Below are 21936 nucleotides of genomic sequence, written 5' to 3'. Positions count from 1 at the left end.
ACAACTACAGTGGTACCTCGGGTTGTGAATGGGATCTTTTCCGGAGGCCTGTTCGCAACATGAGCAGAATGCAACCCGTGTGTGCGCGGGTCGCGATTTGCCGCTTTTGCGCATGCGCGTGATGTCATTTTGCACAACTGCACATGCGCGAGCAGCGAAACCCAGAAGTAAGCCTTTCCAGTACTTCCGGGTTGCCACGGGATGCAGCCTGAAAATGCTCAACCTGAAGCAAACGCAAGACGAAGTATGACACTATCTGACTTTTAGAAGACATCTGAAGGCAGCCCTGTTTAGGGAAGCTTTTAATTTTGTTTGTATTTTTAATACAGTGGTACCTCGTGTTGCATACGCTTCAGGTTACAGACTCCGCTAACCCAGAAATAGTACCTCGGGTTAAGAACTTTGCTTCAGGATGAGAGGAGAAATCGTGCGGCGGCGGCGCAGCAGCAGTGGGAGGCCCCATTAGCTAAAGTGGTGCTTCAGGTTAAGAACAGTTTCAGGTTAAGAACGGACCTCTGGAACAAATTAAGTACTTAACCCGAGGTACCACTGTATTTTGTTGGAAGCCGCCCATAGTGGCTGGGGAAACCCAGCCAGATGGGCGGGGTATAAATAAATTATTACTATTATTACAAAAATGAAAGCAACATGGATAAAATACAGAATGCTAAAAAATAGAAGAGACCAGTTTAAAAGTAATTACACTATAATACAATTAAAACAATATAAAAACGAATCATTAAAATACAGATTGTGAAACAGAACAGAACTATTCATAGCCCTTTTTTAAAAAAAAGGTCAGTTCCCAAAAGCCTGTCAGAAGAAAATGGTTTTCACCTGCCAGAGGAAAGACAAAGAGAGGCTCACTGGGAAGGACGTTTTGAAGTCTGGGAGGAGCCACCACCAAGAAGGCCCTCTCCTGTGTCTCCACCAAACGTGCCTGTGAGCGTGGCAAGACTAAGCAAAGAGTATCTGTGGATGATCTTGGAGCCAAGGCACCAAGGCAGGTTCAGAGGAGGGAAAATGCTCTTTTCAGATAGCCTAAGCCATGTGAGGTTCTACATGTCAAAACCAGTACTTTGAACTGTGCCCAGAAACAGGAAGTAGAGAATCAAAGCGATGGGTTTGGAAGCAAATAAAGAGGAAAAGACTGGCACAACAATGACAATTCTTTGCCCAGGAAGTTAAAACTGAATAGATGATGCAAAGCTGTGTAATTCACTTTGCATAATAATACTATTTTTTTTAAATCATTTTTTATAGTTTGCTTTTACCAACCATAGAGATAGGGACAGGGCTGGCTACCCAGGGCCCTGACCTGCTGCAAATGTTTATTAAGGCAGTTTGCTGGCTTCAGATTTAGGCAGGCATTACCTCCATGCTTTGAAGCTTCTAGGTTAAAACCTTGGGATCAGAAATGAGCTGGGAGCCTTTTCCACGTTCCCTTCTGGGCAATTTGGAGGGCCACACGCCCGTGGTGTTGGACCAGGAGCAAAGTGGGCAGTGCAACCAAGGTGAATTTTGCCTTTGTGCAGCAATAATAGTTCCCACAGAAGGGACCCGGGTGGCGCTGTGGGTTAAACCACAGAGCCTAGGACTTTCAGATCAGAAGGACGGCGGTTTGAATCCCCGCAACAGGGTGAGCTCCCATTGCTCAGTCCCTGCTCCTGCCAACCTAGCAGTTCGAAAGCACGTCAAAGTGCAAGTAGATAAATAGGTACCGCTCCGGGAGGAAGGTAAACGGCGTTTCCGTGTGCTGCTCTGGTTCGCCAGAAGCGGCTTAGTCATGCTGGCCACATGACCCAGAAGCTGAACCCTGGCTCCCTCGGCCAGTAAAGCGAGATGAGTGCCGCAACCCCAGAGTTGGTCATGACTGGACCTAATGGTCAGGGGTCCCTTTACCTTTAATAGTTCCCACACATGCTCCATCCAGGCAAACGTGGTAAAAAGAACATTGATGGAGGCTGCAAAGCAGTGTCTGTGAGGGGTGTGGGCCTGGGGAAAAGACCAGACAGAAGCCTAGAGGAACATGCCTGGCCCCTGGGTCTGGGTTTCCCCACCCCTGACTGAAAAGATCCAAGCTAGATGGACTAACACAACAGCAGCCATCTTCATACCCTGATTAGTGGCTCCTGCACTGAAGTTTATTGCATCCAAATTCAGGGACTTTGCTGCATTATTTTGCTTAGCACCCTCCTTTACTTACATCCATTCCTCCTAGGCCCTTTTGCCTCCCATCATCCAATGCACTCAACATGCCCAGTCTCTGGGTTCAATTCTGGGCAATTGAAACATTTTGGTCAATCCTAAATACAGTGGTATCTTGGTTCTCAAACTTAATCATTCTGGAAGTCTGTCTAACGACATCATTGATCCATAAAATGAAAGCAATAATCAATGTACAGTGGTACCTCGGGTTACAGACGCTTCAGGTTACATACGCTTCAGGTTACAGACTCCGCTAACCCAGAAATAGTACCTCAGGTTAAGAACTGTGCTTCAGGATGAGAAGAGAAATCATGCGGCGGGGGCAGCAGGAGGCCCCATTAGCTAAAGTGGTGCTTCAGGTTAAGAACAGTTTCAGGTTAAGAACGGACCTCCAGAACAAACTAAGTTCTTAACCCGAGGTACCACTGTACTGTACTGTAAAATAAATAAGATGGTATTGTAGATGATAAAAAAATAAAATTGATTTCTTTTTCTTACCTGCACTGAAAGTCATTGTTTGGATGGGGGGGTCTTTTATCCATTTCTACAGTCACACAATCAGTAGCTGAACAGGGTTCCACACAATCACAAAAACAAATGAACCAAAAAAGCGCAAAAACAAAAACTCCAAACTTAATCCGTTCCGGAAGTGTTTGACTTCCGAAATGTTCAAAAACCAAGGCGCAGCTTCTGATTGGTGCAGGCGCCCCAGAAACAATAGCCGACAACCACATCGGACGTTCGGCTTCCGAAAAACGTTCAAAAACCAGAACACTTACTTCTGGGTTTTCAGCGTTTGAGAACCAAGGCGTTTGATTCCAACAGATTCCACATGAAAAACGCTTATGTTCCTGTGGAGATGGTAGTACTGAATTAGTGGCGCATGCCCTCCAGGCTTGCACTCTTTATAAAAGATTTGAGGAATGATATTATCACCCCTCTTTTATTGTCCATTCCGGATCGCCCAGCCACTGCCACAGTCTCCTTCCTCTTGGCACATCAAGATGAGCAGGTGACGGCAAAGGTTGCAAGGTTTTTAGCTGGGGCAATCAGAATAAGATCCACTATTTGACTATTGATTCAAAATCCTAAAATGTATTTTATATAAAGGTAAAGGGACTCCTGACCATTAGGTCCAGTCGTGGCCGACTCTGGGGTTGCGGCGCTCATCTCGCTTTATTGGCCAAGGAAGCCGGTGTACAGCTTCCGGGTCATGTGGCCAGCATTATTAAGCCGCTTCTGGTGAACCAGAGCAGCACACGGAAACGCTGTTTATCTTCCCGCCGGAGTGGTACCTACTTGCACTTTGATGTGCTTTCGAACTGCTAGGTTGGCAGGAGCAGGGACCTAGCAACAGGAGCTCACCCCGTCACGGGGATTCGAACCGCCGACCTTCTGATCGGCAAGCCCTAGGCTCTGGTTTAACCCACAGCGCCACCCGCATCCCCTGTATTTTATATAACTGACTTTTTATTTCTATTCTTTGTATATCGTATTGTTGTTTTATTGCTATGGCCGATGGCTGACACAAAGATTCATTCATTTAATCATTCATTCATTCATTCATTCATTCATTCATTCATTCAACCAAGGCGTTTGAGTACCAAGGCGTTTGAGAACCAAGGTACCACTGTTCAGCAGAACTGAGTTGCAAAAGCAGAGCTGTCCCTGCTGCTGCTTCTCGTGCAGTCCAGCAGGGGCAGGCTGTCCCCTCTCGGTTCTCAGCGCTTGTGTGTGTCTCAAGCTCTTTTGCTGATGGGCAGTAGACAGAGAAGCTGAGCCAAGAGGATGCACTCCTAGAATCCTGCCCCCAAGGCTTCTGCCACCTGCCCACACGCTCTCAAAGGATGTTTCGGGTGCTACTGAAGATGTTTCGGGTGCTACTGAGACGGTCCCTGGAGCCACAGTCAGACCGGACCTGTTTCGGACCAGACTGACCACGAGAGCACTGTTCACACAGGTGTGTTTGGAGCAAGGAGAAGTACGGGGGTGGGCTGGGGGTGCAGGGTGAGAGTTGCAAGTAAGGCTTAAAACAGACTCCTGTGGTCTTTTGACAGCAGTACGAGACAGAAACTCAATGGACTGTGCTTTCCCTAGCACTGTATTCAATTGATTGTTATGGTTTTGGAAAATCTAGAAGATTATCTAACGGGAAATTCTGCTAGGGTGGTTTTTGTTTGTTTTTTTTGTAAGGTGGGGCTCAAGGTGGGGTTACATGGATCTCCCCCTCCTCATTTAGTCCCCACAGCAACCCTGCGAAGTAGGCTAGGCTGAGAGGAATGACTGGCCCGAGGTCACCCAGCGAGCTTTGTGGCCAAATGTGGATTTGAACCCTGGCCACTCAGGTCCTCTAACCATTACACAACTCTGTTTTGAGTTCCCAAACTGGGAAGGTGTGTGGGCCTGCTCTCACGCCCTTGAAGAGCACGCTGAATTTGCAAGGGGGTCTTTTTCACAGCATCAAACTGAATGAGATGACCTGCTAATGCTTGCATGTAGCTCTTAAAGGCGCTGCGCAGAGGCTGCTTAGAAATTGGGCAACCCTAACTGAGCAAGTGACTTAAACAGTCAACTGTTGAATAAGTCACTCAGTACAGACTAACCCACTTCATACAAGTTTTGGCAATGTTCCTGAACGAGCCCTTTTTGGGACGCGGTAGCTAAACAAATTAATAAAGTCCTGAAATAGCAGGAGCGTTTTTTTCATCCTTGCGGCTACAATCCCATCCCTGCTTAACCTGCATGAGTGAGCCTCCAGGGAACGCACTGTTACAGCACAAATCTATGTTTATTTACCTGGAAGTAAAATCTACAGTGTTCAATGGGGATTGCGCTCCTCAGGTAAGCATGCAGAGGATTACGAGCCTTTATCTACTCTAAATCTGTATTTCTGTCACCTGGGTGCTTAATCCTAAAGGACAGAAAGCATGGCTTGCTAGAGAAACCTTGAAAAAGAGAAACTAGGGCACCAGCAGGAGGAAATATTAAACCCAGGGTTCCTCCAGATGACCTTATTGTGCATTCATCCTGATTTGCTCGCACAAAGCTTAGATGGTGGTTGGACAAGGTCAGGTCTTTAATGTTTTGATTTCCTTTTGTGGGGTGGTTATATGACAATAAGCAGTCGTCTCGATTTGCTAGAGGATTGTTTACATGTCTTATTGTTCATTTAACCTACACTTTTTGAGGGCCTTTCCCTGTAATTTTCCAAACTGCAAGAAGTCTGTCGCTTTTTAAGTGGATTTGTTGGGCTAGGGCGACAGGACGCTTTAATAAACTTTTAGTACACAAACCTAAAATTCCACTATGCACTTGAATCCCTGAAAACTGTGACAGTCTGGAGGAACCTGTATTTAATTCAGAGTGAGATAACAGCTTTTAATATATACTTTGGATCGCCCTCTTTTGGAGGTAGGTGTGTAATTAGTAAAAGATACACACACAACTCAGGTTATACCATCCCAATGCAGAGGTGCAACAGATTTACTCACCCTCAGAAGAAGCATAACCAAAACAGTAACTCATATAGAAGCAAAGGGGGTGAGCACTGGTTTTCTTACTCAAGGAATCATAGCTGGAAAAGACTTTGCAGGTTGTTTAGTCCAGCATTAAATGGTTGTATCTTGGTAATTCTGCTCCATACATGACAAAAAATGGAGATCATAATCTTTCAGTTTGCTCTTGTTTCTGACTCCCCTCATTCTGGTAAATTCAGTTAATTTCACCATCGTTGTAAAGTGGTATCCTTTCATAATCCAGTCTTTTTTAATCTTGGTATTTGAGATGGGCGCCGTTTGGCAACTAGTGATGCATAACAAAATTTCTTACCAGAATGACATGCTCAGAACTGTATCTTTTTCCATATATCCCAGAATAATCAAAAATGGGCTTAAAAGTAATTGACATCCAATTATAACTTCAATAGTCTGAATAGTCTTCCCCCAGTCATCCTTCGCTTTTTCAGATTAGTTGACACTTTTCTAGAACTGATCATCAAGATTCTTGCTACGTGGTGGAAAGTTAGATAGTGCAAGAGTTTTTAGTGTTATTCTTATTACTGCTCCCACACATTTTATAAGCACTGAACATCATTCACTGCCACCACCCCAAGTATTATTCTAATAGACTATTTCCACTGTCGAAGCCGGTTTAGCTGTGATTGTGTGTCTGTCATTCCAGTTTTCTCACACTCAGCTACACACCAATTTTATTTGCTGCTGCATCAGAGGGGGATGTGAAAACTCTGAAGGGGCATGGCATGGGCATTTAAAAGACCCCCCTAAACAGATTATGCTGTCGGAGGGTATGTGTCAAGAATAAAATATAAAGCAAATTTGAAAAGAGGCTCCTTTCAAGGAACACAAAACTTATGGGCGCAGAACTGAGAACAGCAGCCTTTGCGATATATAGCAGGATTTAAAATCTGGAGAGAGAAACGCTAAATAAGTTTTAGAGAAGCTAAAGGGCTGGGAGGTGGCAAAAGGGGGAGCCATGGGGGCAGGAAGAGAGAGAGAACAGTTGTCCCAAATGATCACCATGGTAATGATCAGATCACTACAAAGAACCAATTTCCACTTTTAAAAACAAGATCGCAAATCAAGGTGAGATGCAGACTGCAGCGCATACCTGGAGCAGATGTTGAAGCCTTGTTAGGAAAAAAAATGCTAGTGTGGTCAGTCCTTTTTCTGGGGGTACTCGAGGGCACTAGGTACCTGTACCTTTTTTCTGGAAGGAAAACATGGGTTAAAGGGGTGGTCCTTACTGTGGTTTTTTTTAAAAAAGGTAAAGGACTGCTGGATGGTTAAGTCCAGTCAAAGGTGACTATGGGATTGCGGCGCTCATCTCGCTTTCAGGCCGAGGGAGCCGGCGTTTGTCCACAGACAGCTTTCCGAGTCATGTAGCCAGCAGGACTAAACCACTTCTGGCACGACGGAACACAATGATGGAAGCCAGAGGGCACGGAAACTCTGTTTACCTTCCCACCGCAGTGGTACCTATTTATCTACTTGCACTGGTGTGCTTTTGAACTGCTAGGTTGGCAGGAACTGGGGCAGAGCAACGGGAGCTCACCCCGTTGCGGGGATTCGAACTGCCAATCTTCTGATCGGCAAGCCCAAGAGGCTCAGTGGTTTAGACCACAGCACCACTCACATCCCGGTAACTTAACTGTAACAGCACTGGGTGTGGTAATATTGCTAAATCAAACCCTTCCTCACTGGCTCATTTTTGTCTCCCCTGCCCTCTTTTCCAGGTAAGATTCTGGGCCCTTCGCCACCTCGTGACTCCCACAACACCCAGAGAGAGAGGAGAGCAATGCAGAGATGCCAGCATCGTTCTCCCTCTTCCTCGTGGTCCTGATCCTGCACGGTGGCCTCCCCTGCCCGCAGAGCTGTGACTGCCCGCCGGGGAGCGGCGTAGTGTGGTGCAACCGGAAGGACCTGGTGACCATCCCTTTCGACATTCCCCACGACACCCGGGTCCTCTACCTCGACTCCAACTGGATCACCCACGTCCCCAACGGGGCCTTCTACGGCCTGAAGCAGCTCCGCGAGCTTCACCTGGCGGACAACCTCATTGAGAGCATAGCGCCGGGGGCCTTCCGCGGCCTGGGCGGGGGGCTGAGGCTGCTGGACCTTTCTGGCAACCAGCTGGAGAGGATGGAGTTTGCCCCCTTTGCCATGCTCACCTGGGTCCGGCTAGAGCTGTACGACAACCCCTGGCACTGCGACTGCTCCCTGCAGAAGCTGGTGGAGGCTCTTCCTCTGGACGCAGAGACCGTGGAGGACGTCGTGTGTGCCTCTGCGGAGTGGGAGGAATACACCGGGAAGACCTTAGCTCGCTTGCTCAACACCGGCGTCAACTTCTGCCTGGGCCAGCAGAGGAACACGGACCTGGCCATGCTGCTCACCATGTTTTGCTGGTTCGCCGTGGTCATCACCTACGTCATCTATTACGTCCGACGCAACCAAGCGGAATCCCGACGCCACTTGGAGTATCTCAAGTCTCTGCCCCTGCCCAGCAAGCAGCCCAGCCCGGAGGAGTTAGAAGAAGACACCCTCAGCACCATCCTCTGAGAACCAAGGGTTTTGAGGAGCACCCCCCAAACAAACAGAAACTGCTTTGAAAATGGTTATAAAACTTGTTATCAGCTTCTTCCTATCAAGAAACCTGGGAATTAGGTGTGTGAGTGAGGACCTTGGTGGGTTGGTTCCCCCTTAAAATGGCCCTTGGACCCCAGTTCTTGCTTCCCTAACCCTATGACCTCCTAGCAAATGAAAGAAGGCCAACCCCATATGCCTTCAGGGGATGCTGGTTGGAAGCCAAAAATGAGTTGCTTAAAATCCGATTTCCCCCTTCTGCACAATACATTTTTTTCTGAATTACAGGCTGCATTGCTCCTATGCAGCAAACCCAATCCCCCGCCCCTCGCAGAGAGTCCTCAAGCTTCTCTTTCCCCATTTGCCAGGGATTTAGGCAAAGATATTACAGCTTAATGCTAGGGGGATTAACCATGAAACAATCATAAGTCCCTGTTCTCTTAATCCCTTATTTTGACTGGGGCGTTTCTGCCCCATCTGTTCTGCTGCAGCCACTTCCCTTTCAGTGGCTTTTTCTGCCTCCTTCCAGTCCGCTTTTCTCCACATTGTGTGGCAGGGAAACCTGCAGACGGAGCAGCTGCATTCAATCCTGCCTCTTTGCTGACTGCAGAACGTATATACTAAGTCAGACCTTTGGGTCTATCTAGTTCAGTGTCGTCTACACGGACTGGAAGCACCTCTCCAGGGTTTCAACTGGTTATGAGTGTCTCTCCAGTGCTCCAAGCAGGGTTCTTTCCCAATCCTACCTGGAGATGGATTGAGCCTGAGACCTTCTGCATGCAAAGCAGTTGCTCTACTGCAAAGATGCTCTGCTGCTTTCTCCTTTCTGGGCTGGAGCTAAGAAACCTGTTTCCAAACACACATTTTCCCCACTCGTACATTACATTTTACAGACACACACTTTAAACAACTTGGACCAGAGCTTCAAATGAAAGCAGTGTGTGTAAATAAGGTCTCCACTTTCCAGGTTGTAAGAAATCAATTTTCACAAGCAGTCACCACTATAAAGAAGCAGAGACTGCGTGGTTATTCAGTCCCATTTCAAAAATGCAAAGTGTTTTCTGCAGAGGAGCAGAGGCTACTCAATGGGAGCTTCCAAGGAAAAGACCCTCCAAACTCAGGAAGTTAGGAGATTTAAGAACCCATAAAAAGGCCACTTTTTATTTCAGTATCAAAAAGGAAGTTGACCCCATAGCTGGGATGGCTAAAAGATTCCTGCAGTGCAGGAGGAGGAATAGATGGTCCCTTGTGGTCCGTTCTAACTCTACAATTCTATGATTCACATTTCTTGGGCCTGAAACAGATTTAAGGCAGGCAGTCTGTTTACAATCAGGTACTCTTGTAAGCATTCCAGATCCTTATACTTTGAACACAGATAGCAGGCAGGTATGATTGATCTTAAGGTGTACAGGTAGGCTCACTCATAAGATCACCGGTTGAAACTTAGTCAGATCCAGAGTGTTTTCTGAGAGCAATGCAAGGCCCAAGACTCGAACCGGGCATTGGGGTGAGGGAGCGAAAAGAATCTATTTTTATTACTGGATTGCTTTAAATGTCCCCTTTTATAACATTGGTTCTAAAAATGTAACTGTCCTTCATGAGACTTCTGAAAGACCCAAAGCAAAATGTCCAAAATAAAACGTATGAAACCCAATAACATGGAGCTTGGTCCTTCCTTCTAAATATGCCTTTGGCGATCTTTAAGAAGAGGCTGTTCAATTTCAGTCCTCAGATTTCATCATGTCTGCTTATTCCCTAGTGCTTCTGTTCCTAGCCTCTTTTAATTGACCAAGCCTTTTAAGTAACTGAACCGAATCTATTTTCATATTTTCAAAAAAGAGGCCTTTGTTTCTCTCCTTTGCTTGGCAAACTGCTGGCCATGCCTTCTTATCTTAAAATAACTCTTCTGGTTATTAAAGACTGCAACTGCTCTAGAGAACTTTTTTTTTCTTTGCAATTATGGTAATCACACGGCACTTGAGAAAAAAGTCTGTAGCAGGGAGGCTCAGATTCAACATCGGGCAGAGGCAGCTGATAAAGGCTACAACCCACCCTACACACAATAAGGAGTCAGCTGTTGCTGAAAGTGGGAGACTTTTAAATACAAATGCACAGGATGATGGATGAAGTGGCAAAAGGGGGGATTTTAGCAGGTGCTGTTGTCCTAACATTGGTACTAAAAACTACCTCCTGAAAAAGAGGTCTTTCAACACCATTCATAATTTTATAACTCTCAAAAGCCCCCAGACACTTGACAGCTGTGAACACAACTGCTTAGATGTTTTGACAGCTGCACACAATACTGGGATCAAGGCACATATATGCTCCACTATGCGCAGGATACAAGTGCAACAGTTTAACTTCTGTATTGCCCCTAAGATAATATGCTGAAGGGAAAGCTGCCTTTATACAGAATCAGGCCTCTGGGCCACACCTAGCTCAGTACTATTCACACTGATTGGCAAGGTCTTCTGGGGTCACCCCCTGTTTGGAGATCCCAGGGACTGAGCCTAGGATCTTCTGCATACAGTGGTACCTCGGGTTACATACGCTTCAGGTAACAGACTCTGTTAACCCAGAAATAGTACCTTGGGTTAAGAACTTTGCTTCAGGATGAGAACAGAAATCGTGCTCCAACGGCGTGGCAGCAGTGGGAGGCCCCAATTAGCTAAAGTGGTGCTTCAGGTTAAGAACAGTTTCAGGTTAAGAAAGGACCTCCGGAACAAATTAAGGACTTAACCCGAGGTACCACTGTACAAAGCCTATGCTCTACGACTGAGCTATGGCTCCTTGATCTCTCATTATATGTTTCCCCCTTTTATGAAGTGATACAGATAGCATTGGTCAATTCAGCTCAGTACTGCCTACAGCACTGACTGCCAGTGGTTCTCCAAGGTTTCAGACAGAGGACACTCCCAGGCCTACCTGGAACTGCCAAGCACAGAACTTGGGACCTTCTGCATGCAAAAGCATATGCTCTGTCACTTAGCCATGGCCCTGCCCAACTTCAGTCTCCTGGCCGCCCACACACCTCTTTCATCCCAGCATGCAAACAGTGGAAAGGGATGCGAAATTGGCAGATCCATAAGTAGCATGATCTGTGAAAAAGATCTTTGCAGGGGAGGAAGCAGAAATAATTGAAATATCCAGGAACTGCTGCTTGTGCGGATGGAGGATGTTGACTTGGGATAATTTCCGAGATACGATGCCCTCTGAAGCTGATGACGTAAAAGCCCCAATAATGCTTCTGCTTGGAAACGTTGAAGGAATAAAACGTTCACCCTTTGTTGTTTTTATTTTCTGTCTCAAATGTGAAAACTACAAAGTGGTCCATCTCTGGCAGACGTTCTTCTGGCTTCAAAGGCTGCTTGTGGATAGCCTATTAACAGACAGCATGTCAGCTGATCAACGCCTCAACTGCAACTGACAGAAAGAAGACGGTGCTCTCCAAAGTTGGACTTGGGCAGAAGAGGCCTTCACAGTGTGTATCTCCAATGTTCTGAAGGTATCTGCAATGTTCTGAAGGCACACAGGCTGGCAGGGAGGAAGCCCAGCATGTTGACCCTTAGAGTTCGGAAAACAATGGCTGCTCCCGTGTACTGCTTCTACTGCCCAAGGGTATGAGGGGACTCTGCCCAGGGCTGAAAGATGGCAACTGGGCAACCACAAAGAAGAAGGGGATGTGGCTGACCTTTCCTGTTGACCAGCACTGAGAAGAGAGAGAAGAAATAAATAAATGAAGTAGGAGCAGAAGATCACCTTTTGCATATCCTGCCCTGACCTTCCAGGCTTCTCAGTCACACTGTTTGGCCCTCAACAAGAGGGAATCCTATGGTGGGATGGAACACAGAGGGCCCTTTAGCAGAACCACTGCATATACATGCCCCTGCATTAGGAAAAGGTGGGTTCTGTCACCTATAGATATTATTATAGGTGACAGAACCCACCTTTTCTTGGAACAAGGTTCCTAATGCAGGGGCATGTATTTGCTCATGTTAGTCTAGCAGTAATCCAGGCGCACTATGGTGCCTGTGTTTGACTGCAGAGCATGTTGAGTCCTCCAATTAATGCCTCATACCAACATGCATGAGGGACACGGGTGGCGCTGTGGGTTAAACCACAGAGCCTAGGACTTGCCAATCAGAAGGTCGGCGGTTCGAATCCCCGCAACGGGGTGAGTTCCCGTTGCTCAGTCCCTGCTCCTGCCAACCTAGCAGTTCGAAAGCACGTCAAAGTGCAAGTAGATAAATAGGTACCACTCCGGCAGGAAGGTAAACGGCGTTTCCGTGCGCTGCTCTGGTTCACCAGAAGCGGCTTAGTCATGCTGGCAACATGAACCGGAAGCTGTACACCGGCTCCCTCGGCCAATAAAGCGAGATGAGCGCCGCAACCCCAGAGTCGGCCACGACTAGACCTAATGGTTAGGGGTACCTCTACCTTTACCAACAGGCATTATAGTTACTGTTATCCCTTTCTCCTACTAGTCCAGAGCCCCGTCTAGGTGCTGCTTAGCCAAGTTAGAAGTCATTCCAGCAGCTCCTATCAGGGGCAACAACAAGCCCTTATCAGCATTCCCACAGGCTATAGCAGATGCTCCTTAAAATCTCAGCGAAGGCTTAACGCTTACCACTGTCAGAAGAGCTCCCTTCTTAAAGCAAGGGTGGAAAGCAACTAGTTGTGGCTGAGCCCCATCTTCTCCCTGTAAGAAACCACTGAAGAAAGGAGGGGTGGGGGAAAGAGAGATACAGTTATCATTATTACAAGGGACACTCATAGGCTGTTGTGATGTGATGCTGCAGGCCTGGGCTCCCATACAGGCCCACAAAAAGTAGTCCTAGGACAAAAAAACAGCCCATTGGCCTTTGATGCTGTCTTATGTCTGAAACTGCCTCCCAGAGCACAGCCTTAAACTCCCACAAGGCCACTGGGCTTAACCCTTTGGCCTTCTTTTCTTTCCCTCTTCCTCCTTAGGTTTTAACCATTCAGATTAACCGAGAGAAGGTTGCATTGGATTGCAACTCCGATGCCAGCGGGTCTGATGAGAACGACAGTCCGCAACATCTGGAGGGCACCAGGTTGGCGGAAGCCGATTCAGACCATGCTGCTTCTATGAATCTACCCTCTTAAGGGAGAGCTGTAGAACCTTTTGCTTACATTAACCCTACAAAATACCATGTGCCCTGGTGGTATAACCCTAATACTACTGCTTTCTCAAAGGCATCAGAGAGCTGGCAGGTGCTGCACTTCTGGGGCACGTGCAAAGAGAAGGGCAGGCATCAGAGGGGGAAGCAGTTGTGATGGGGAGAATCTTTTTGGCAGTATTGTCACCACCAGCAACAGTCGAGAAACTGTGCTTGCCTAATTACAGTATATTAAGATAAATTAATAGGATAAAAACAAAGCTGGAAAGGATTTGCTGAAATATCTAATTGAACTAGAATACAAAAAAGGGAGGTGTGAGGAGGTCAAGGAAATAAGCAAAGGAAACAAAGTTATGTAAAGGTGTGATCTGTGTTTTTTATTTTTAATTGCTTGCATTTTTTCTGTATTTTCTTTTTTTTCTTTTTTCTTTTTTCTCTTTGTAATCTTTAAAAGCTGAATAAATATTATTTTTTAAAAAAAGAAACTGTGCTTGCCAGTCTCCTACCTCCTATGGCCTTTGTGCTAAGGAGGGCATTTGCTTGTGTGGTGCAGAAGTGGGACATTTTAAAGCACTAAAGCTCCAGCGCTCATGCAACATCCTTCACCTTGACTACTTATCAATTCTCAGGCAAAGCATCTGTTCTCCCCCAAAAATTAAGAAAAACATGCACTGGGTTTTAGTGACTAACATACAGGTGAGGGTTTAAAATATGTCTCACCTATTCTAAGATTAAAACAGCAAAACAAGATGTTTTGCTAAAAACACCTGCTGAAAACATTTGTTTAGGCATTTGTTTATCCAGACATATAAAAGAGGTTGATTCTATTGTTACTTTTCATTGTTTCTGAATGTTTCAAATATTTGTTTTTAACTGTTTCTCTTACTGATAATTGCATTGTTTCATCTGTTTTGCAAACTGCTTTGAGGTTTAATAACAATCAAGTGGTACATAAATGTGAAATAAATACACTAAAGCTCAAAATTACAATGCATTAAAACCCATTTACCGTACATTAAACGGGCATTAATCAAGCTGCGATCATTAGTTGATTTGGACTGGGGCAGAATAAATATGTAAACAATAATCCACAAGAACTCAACTTCTGATTTTTCTATACATACCGTATTTTTTGCTCTATAAGACTCACCTTTTCCCTCCTAAAAAGTAAGGGGAAATGTGTGTGCGTCTTATGGAGCAATTGCAGGCTGCGCAGCTATCCCAGAAGCCAGAACAGCAAGAGGGATTGCTGCTTTCACTGCGCAGCGATCCCTCTTGCTGTCCTGGCTTCTGAGATTCAGATTTTTTTTTTCTTGTTTTCCTCCTCCAAAAACTAGGTGCGTCTTATGGTCTGGTGCATCTTATAGAGCGAAAAATATGGTACATTATCCTTTCCCGCATCCCACAAGGCTCCAGTGCTATTTTAGGGTGGGAAGTGAGATCAGTAGCATTTACTAGAAGTTAAAACATTCCCTCTTCAGTATTCCTATTAGAACTTCTCCCCTGGCGTTCAGAAAAGGCTGCAACACACATTTGACTGGAAGGGTTGGGGGTTTGGTTAAGAGGTTAATTCATCACTGTTGTTTTTGTGCTGACAAATATAGGTTTTGCTTTATGGCACATGCTTCAAAGGTTCTTCTAAACTATTTTTAGACACTGCTTGTGAACCACCTTGAGTTATGAATAGGCGAACTATAAATATTTGAAATAAGTTAGGGCTGCCACTCGATTACAAAGTACGGTAGTCTCAGGGGAATAAATCTGATGAGTTTTAAACCCAGTAATAAAAGAATAGAAGAAGTATCTTCTGTTTGTTAAGATGATTTATGTATATATATAGGAACTATTCTAGAAGAAGCATCCCCTTATGAGAGAGAGGAGTCCTTCTTCTAAGCCAAGCAATTTATTATTATTATTGCATCACTGCCACACAAGACACAATCCCTGCCAGCTCCCCCATGCAATGCAATTGTTCTTCAATCATTTTTAGAAGCCTGAAAATCTCAGTTTTCATATTAAAAGAAGAAGCACACTTCAGAGCTTTGTGGCTGTGGATAAGATAAAAGCATAAGGGCAGTAGTGCCTGGGGAAATCTCACAAGCAGCAACAGAAGAAGATGGGGATGGGTGGTACTGGACCAGATTATAAGTGCTCAGCATTTCAGGGCAGGACACTGCCTTTCCCCCAAATTATGTAAAACTGCAGATGCCATCTGAGTTTGCTTAGTCTGTAAAGTTTATACTAACCACAGACTTTTGGTACGGAGCTTTGATCAGTTTTATTCTTACATGCAGAGTAGTCCATATACAGCGCTTTCAGAGTAGGGTTTTTTGATTCTTACGTCATTTAACATCACAATAAAAGCTTGAGTCATAGGCTAAAAGACACCAAGAGCATGAGATCTCCAGTGAGGATTACCACTTTCATGCAAAAGAACCCCTTTGCTTCAGCTCCCACATGCTCACCCTCACATGCGATGAGCCCATTCATGATGAGTGAATACCTGAAGGAGGCTAGTATACCTGAAGGAGCGTCTCCACCCCCATCGTTCAGCCCGGACACAGAGGTCCAGCTCTGAGGGCCTTCTGGTGGTTCCCTCACTGCAAGAAGCAAAGTTACAGGGAACCAGGCAGAGGGCCTTCTCAGTAGTGGCACCCGCCCTGTGGAACACCCTCTCACCAGATGTCAAGGAAATAAACAACTATCTGACTTTTAGAAGACATCTGAAGGCAGCCCTGGGTTTGTTTGTTTTTTGTATTTATAATATTTTGTTGAAAGCCGCGGGGTATAAATAATAATAATTATTATTATTATTATTAGTGCACTCCTGTTTTGCCTGCCTGCAACCTACGAGAGCTTCCTACAGCACACTTTTTATACTCAAAAATCCATACTACTTCTGTGAGATGTATCTGTCAGTTATGAAGCAGCCCTGAAGAAATTAAGCACTTATTTGGTGGCTGGGTGGATTCAAACCATGAAGTTCCTTTATCCAAATCCAATCCTCCGGCCATGTTCACACTGTGCACTCATTGCATTTTCAGTGATGGGTTTTTAATCCATGTTTACACATCTTTATAAAAAATGTATATGCGTACCCTGTGCTTTGTTATAAGATACTATCATTTGATGCGTTGTTTCTCAAAGCAGCTTAAAAAAGTAAAGGGACCCCTGACCATTAGGTCCAGTCGTGACCGACTCTGGAGTTGCGGTGCACATCTCACTTTATTGGCTGAGGGAGCCGGCATACAGCTTCTGGGTCATGTGGCCAGCATGATTAAGCCGCTTCTGGCGAACCAGAGCAGCGCACAGAAACACTGTTTACCTTCCCGCCGGAGCGGTACCTATTTATCTACTTGCACTTTGACGTGCTTTCGAACTGCTAGGTGGGCAGGAGCTGGGACCGAGCAACAGGAGCTCACCCCATCGCGGGGATTCGAACCGCCGACCTTCTGATCGGCAAGTCCTAGGCTCTGTGGTTTAACCCACAGCGCCACCCGCGTCCCTCAAACCAGCTTAAGCTGCCCCTAATTCTTTTCTGTTAAAGGTGTGAACACCATTGCTCAGGGTAAAGACATCCCCACCCCCTGGTGCTTAACGAACAGAAACGAATCTGACGCTAATGAAGTCGTGTTGATGTGAATCTTTGGGCGATGGGGGTGGAGAGCTGCGAAATGCATCGGGGTGTGGAACCACTGCATTCTAAGGAGGTAATGTAAATGCACACTCAGTCTACCACTGAGCTGCAGAAAGGGAAAAGTAAAGGACCCTTGGACAGTTAAGTCCAGTCGCAGAGGACTCTAGGGTTGCGGCTCTCATCTCGCTTTCAGGCCAAGGGAGCCGGCATTTGTCCACAGACAGGGTCATGTGGCCAACCTGATTAAACCGCTTCTGGCGCAACAGAACACCACGAGGGAAACCAGAGCACATGGAAACGCTACAGAAAGACTGAGCTCCATGGTGCAGCATATTATTATCTTGCTAACTGTGCTGTTTTAAATGTGGGATTTGGTATCTAAGAAAGCATGTTTTCTTTTGAAATGTTTATGATAAAAACTTTTTTGTTAACTCTGCTGACACTGACCTTGTTCGTAATACTTTTTTAAAAAATCTTTAAGATATAATTTTAGTAGGTTGCTCTTAACGCATACTTTACCATCTCCAGTAGTGTTTTATTTATAATAATTAATAATACCTTTATTGTCATTGTACAACCTGTGTACAATGAAATTAAATGAGCCTCCCCCCCCCACACTCAATCTCTTATCGAACAACACACACCACCTTGCAAGTCAATTTCGCTATGTTATTTTATTCAGGATTTTGTATTTGATGTCTTAATGTAGGTTGTGAACCGCTTAGAGATTTTTTCCTAAAAATATAAAGCAGTATAGAAATGAAATGATAATGATAATGATAATAATTATCTGCTCCATATCCAGAAATCCCCAGGTTCAGTCCCAGGCATCACCAGTTAAAAAAAGGGATCAGGTAGCAAATGCAAAAGTCTGCTTTTTGACTAACCCTCTGGAGAGCCACGGCCAGTCACAAATAGACAATGTTGATCTAGAGCAGCCTTTCTCAACCTTTGGGTCCCCAGATGTTGTTAAACTACAACTCCCATCACCCCTAGCTAGCAAGGGCAGAACTCAGGGATGATGGGAGTCGTAGTCCAACAACTTCTGGGGACCCGTAGGTTGAAAACTATTGATCTGGAGGGTCATATACTCTGACCAGGTTATAAGGCACCTTCCTAACATTTTGACACCTACAGAAGCACAAAGGCTGGAATTACACGGGGCTCACGGATTCCATTTCCAGTTTAAGAGCAACCAGAAAACCAAAGCATGTCAATACAAACCATGGCAAGAGCTCAAACACAGGGCTGTTGCGGGTGCGAAACACAGCAATGATGACCCTGCAGTCGGGAGCATCACGATTTCCTGCCAAAAGAAAACAGAAAAAGGTGAGGGAACAGAGCAACATGTAGAATTTATGCGCAGAAATCGGACACAGCCTACTGTTTTAGGTCTGTAGCCTTTAAGGCCATGATGATAGGCTTTTAAAAAAGTACTGTCAATGCAATCTACAAAGACTGCTGAGGGCAGGATACTAGGTGGGTAGGGGTTCAGTACCCTTGGTGTCTCTGTTGAGGCTTCTAGAACATCTGGATAATGGCCTGGGGTCAGACTGCAGAGATGGAAGTACACCAGACATCATGTTATGCTTTCCTTTCACAACAAGGGTGGCAACCCTTTTTTCAGACTGTGTGTTATGTGCCCGTGTAGACAATCTTCCAAGGGGCACCATGTCAGCAATGGGAGGAGCCAAAGGCAAAAGTGGATACATCAACTAATGTGACTGGAATGGTATTTGTTTACTCCCTGCAGAAAGGTAATACAGTGGTACCTTGGTTCTCAAACGTAATCCATTCCGGGAGTCCGTTCGACTCCCAGAACCATTCAAAAACCAAGGCGCGGCTTCCGATTGGCTGCAGGAGCTTCCTGCACTCAATTGGAAGCCGTGGAAGCTGCGTCAGACATTTGGTTTCTGAAAAATGTTTGCAAATGGGAACACTTGCTTCTGGGTTTGCGGCGTTCAAGAGCCAATTTGTTCAGGAGCCAAGCTGCTTAACAGCCAAGGTACCACTGTATGCTGGTTTCTACATACACTCACAAACCTCTTGCCGCCCGCCACCCAGTGAAGCAAATGGCATTAAGAGGGCAGGCAAACGCATTCTAGCCAGGCAACAAAAACACTCAAGGAGGGTACGAAGCAGGGCTGGTGGAAGGCGTGGCTGAAGAGAGGGTGTCGCCTGGGCCAGGCAGTGGCCTGCTTCAGTAGGAAAACCACAGTTGTCTCTTTCCCACTGAAACAAGTCTTTCCCATCAAATACGAAGCCACGAGGAAGGAGCCGGTGTGCTTGCAAACTGGTGTTAACTGCTATCGTCCCTCCCGCGCTCTTTCAAAAGATTCAGGGCTCACGCAAAAAACTGCCTGGTTTAGAATTTGGAATCCCATGTTAGGAATTTTGAACCAAGGTGCAGCCTGGACCTCTCCCTCTCTTTTTCTGAAGCCTTAGAGAGGATCACAGAATGCTTTAAAATGCAGATTAGAGAAGAGTTATTTTAAGCACTACCAAACACAAGCCATTTCGTGCTCTTAAGCTTACGTGTGGGACGTTTGCCATTTCTCCAACAGGACAGGGTGAAAAAAAAGGGCTGGTTCTCGTTTTCCTTTGGGGAGCAAGGTAGAGATGGACATCCTGGTTTTCGGGTGCAAAAGCTCAACAACTTTGCAGGTGTCAGGAATTTTACTTTTTGAAATATAGCAACCCTACCTTAGGCTTGCCATTCATTCTCGGTCTCTTTTACCTCACAGGGTAAGAAACAGGGTAGGACAAGGAGAGCCATGCAAGTGCGGCAAAAACCAAACCACAAGGACTAGAAACTTACAAGTGAGAAGTATGTGCGCATGTATCCTTTGTCCATTAAAACAAATACACAGAGAGCAACTGGGAAAAGGGTCAGCCACTACTTGCGTGCATTTGAAAAGAAAAAAAAAAGAGGCAGACAGATTTTTCACTTGACTAAATGCATCTGCATAAGGTGACTGAGGGTGCATATCTGTTGCTCCAAAAAGTAAAATAAGAAGCAATGCTTTATTGGGGTTGAGGGGAATGGGTCCCCCCCCCCCAAAAAAAACGTTGTCTTCTGATTTGGAATAAAAATTATCGTATTGCCCCGAATATAAGCAGCACTAGCAAATAAGCCATACCTTTAAAATTCAAGGGGGGCGGGAAGACAATACCCGAATATAAGCGGCTCCCTTAAAATTCCGCAGGCACTCACACCCGCAAATGGCAAATGTGGAAGAAAACGTAAGAAACAATTTTTAAGGTCGCAAATTTAAGCCGCACTTTTAACTTTTCATGGTCGGAATCTGGAAAAAAAGTGTGACTTATATTCAGGCCATTACTGTATGTACTAGCTTATTGTGAGAAACACACCCAGCCTCCCCAGCTCTCCCTATCTCGTCAAAAGTTTTGACTGTAGAGGACTTTACCTCTGATGACAACTGCAAGCCTCTCACCACTTGGGTCCCAGACCATGGAAAGAACCTCCCCTCCAATCCTGGAACACAAGAATACAAAATGAAAGGCCAATAGAGAAACACTCAAGGTAAGACATCCATACTCAAGCCAAAAGAAGAGTTGGGGATCACAGTCAAATTGTGGAATGATGACACTTCGTGGGGGGAAGTGATATAGTATTTACACCACAGTGTGATACAGTATTTGTCTAGTACTAGGCCTGGGAGACCACTGGATGACCTTGAGCCTAGCCTACCTCACAGAGCTGTTGTGGGGATAACATGGGAAGGGGAAGAACGCCGCCTGAAGCTTCCTAGAGGGAAGGTGGGATATAAATGTAATAAACCAACAAAAATGATAGCTGCAGGGCCGGACTTTTGCATATTCATGCACTGATTATTAAGACGGGCTTTTAAGATAAACAAGAAAATAATCAAAATGCTAAAGCCTTTATTCATTTCCTGGCTCGTGTGAATTCAGCAGTGGGTATAAAACTTAACATCTTGTTAATTTTGTTCCTATTGCTATTTTTTAAAAAGCAGGTTTCCAGCCCTCCAAGACTACACAGATACACTTTCATTCATTCGTTTTATTTGTATGCCAAAAATTATGCTCATAGTGGCTTACAACAAAGAAACAGGACATTTCGAACAGACACTACAAAAATAATTTCAGAATAACGTTGCAAAACAAAAATATAGCAACATATAAAAAAACCAACCACATTTCTATACTATAAATATAACAAGATTACTTAAACAACATGCAGCACCCAATTGCAAAATTAACAAGGGAGCTTCACTTTCTAGGCTATAAGCAATGCCTGGAAAAATTCACAAGCTGGTTGGGAATAGCAGAGTCCCCTGTAGTGAAGGTTTGGTAAGGCTTCAAAACCACGGAATATAACTTTTTGTCCTTCCTCTTGCATATGACTGGCAGAATCCAGCAAGATAAGCAAATGCTCATGAATTTTCAGGGTAATAAAAGCATGGATTTTTAGAACATCTAATAATCACGTGTTGGGGTGGGGTGAACTCTCTCAAAACAACACAGCACCAGTCTCTCTGATTCTGCTCCTAATGATGAAGGGAATGCAATATAAGACTTTCTGCTCAGGAAGACCCCAACCCCACTCCCTTTCTGAGATTTCACACAACATCGTCCACGTTCTGAATCCTATCTTAGCAGCCTTTAAGGGCTAGAATCTTGCACCAAGTAACACTCAGTTATGTGCTTGTGCGGCACTTACAAGACACATGTTTTTCTCCCTTCCTCTCACCTCTCCTCTCCATACAGGGTCTCAAAAGTGGTTTCTGACAGATCAGCCACGATGGAAGCTGTTTTCGACCCACCAACCTGCCCTTGCTGTTCCCCTGAGAAGAGGATGGAAAAAGTC

General features: G+C 45.3%; 1 protein-coding gene and 1 pseudogene across 4 annotated transcripts in view; one reads left to right on the top strand and one right to left on the bottom strand.

Annotated features, from left to right (window-relative positions):
* The first annotated feature begins 3817 nt into the window (after window positions 1-3817).
* On the top strand, window positions 3818-9963 carry LOC307210741 (leucine-rich repeat-containing protein 3 pseudogene; annotated as a pseudogene). 2 transcript variants are annotated; one of them, XR_013843927.1, is made up of 2 exons: window positions 3818-4168; window positions 7460-9963. The product of XR_013843927.1 is annotated as a leucine-rich repeat-containing protein 3 pseudogene (transcript). The 2 variants fall into 2 exon arrangements; XR_013843938.1 differs by lacking the exon at window positions 3818-4168 and adding an exon at window positions 4474-5049.
* A 1619-nt stretch (window positions 9964-11582) lies between these two features.
* The window catches only part of AAAS (aladin WD repeat nucleoporin), a 32191-nt gene continuing 21837 nt past the window's right edge, over window positions 11583-21936 (bottom strand). For both annotated transcript variants that reach the window (XM_079966736.1, XM_079966737.1), the window contains 5 exons: window positions 21820-21913; window positions 20513-20580; window positions 18309-18390; window positions 12934-13018; window positions 11583-12015 (listed from right to left, as the gene is read on the bottom strand). In XM_079966736.1, the coding sequence (XP_079822862.1) occupies window positions 11872-12015; window positions 12934-13018; window positions 18309-18390; window positions 20513-20580; window positions 21820-21913 (473 nt within the window). In that variant the 3' untranslated portion in view covers window positions 11583-11871. The remainder of the gene's footprint in view (window positions 12016-12933; window positions 13019-18308; window positions 18391-20512; window positions 20581-21819; window positions 21914-21936) is intronic.

Source organism: Podarcis cretensis, assembly GCF_951804945.1.
Source record: "Podarcis cretensis genome assembly, chromosome: 2".
NCBI classification, from domain to species: domain Eukaryota; kingdom Metazoa; phylum Chordata; class Lepidosauria; order Squamata; family Lacertidae; genus Podarcis; species Podarcis cretensis.
Note: the sequence above shows the minus strand (reverse complement) of the source record. Positions and strands in the feature narration are given on the sequence as shown.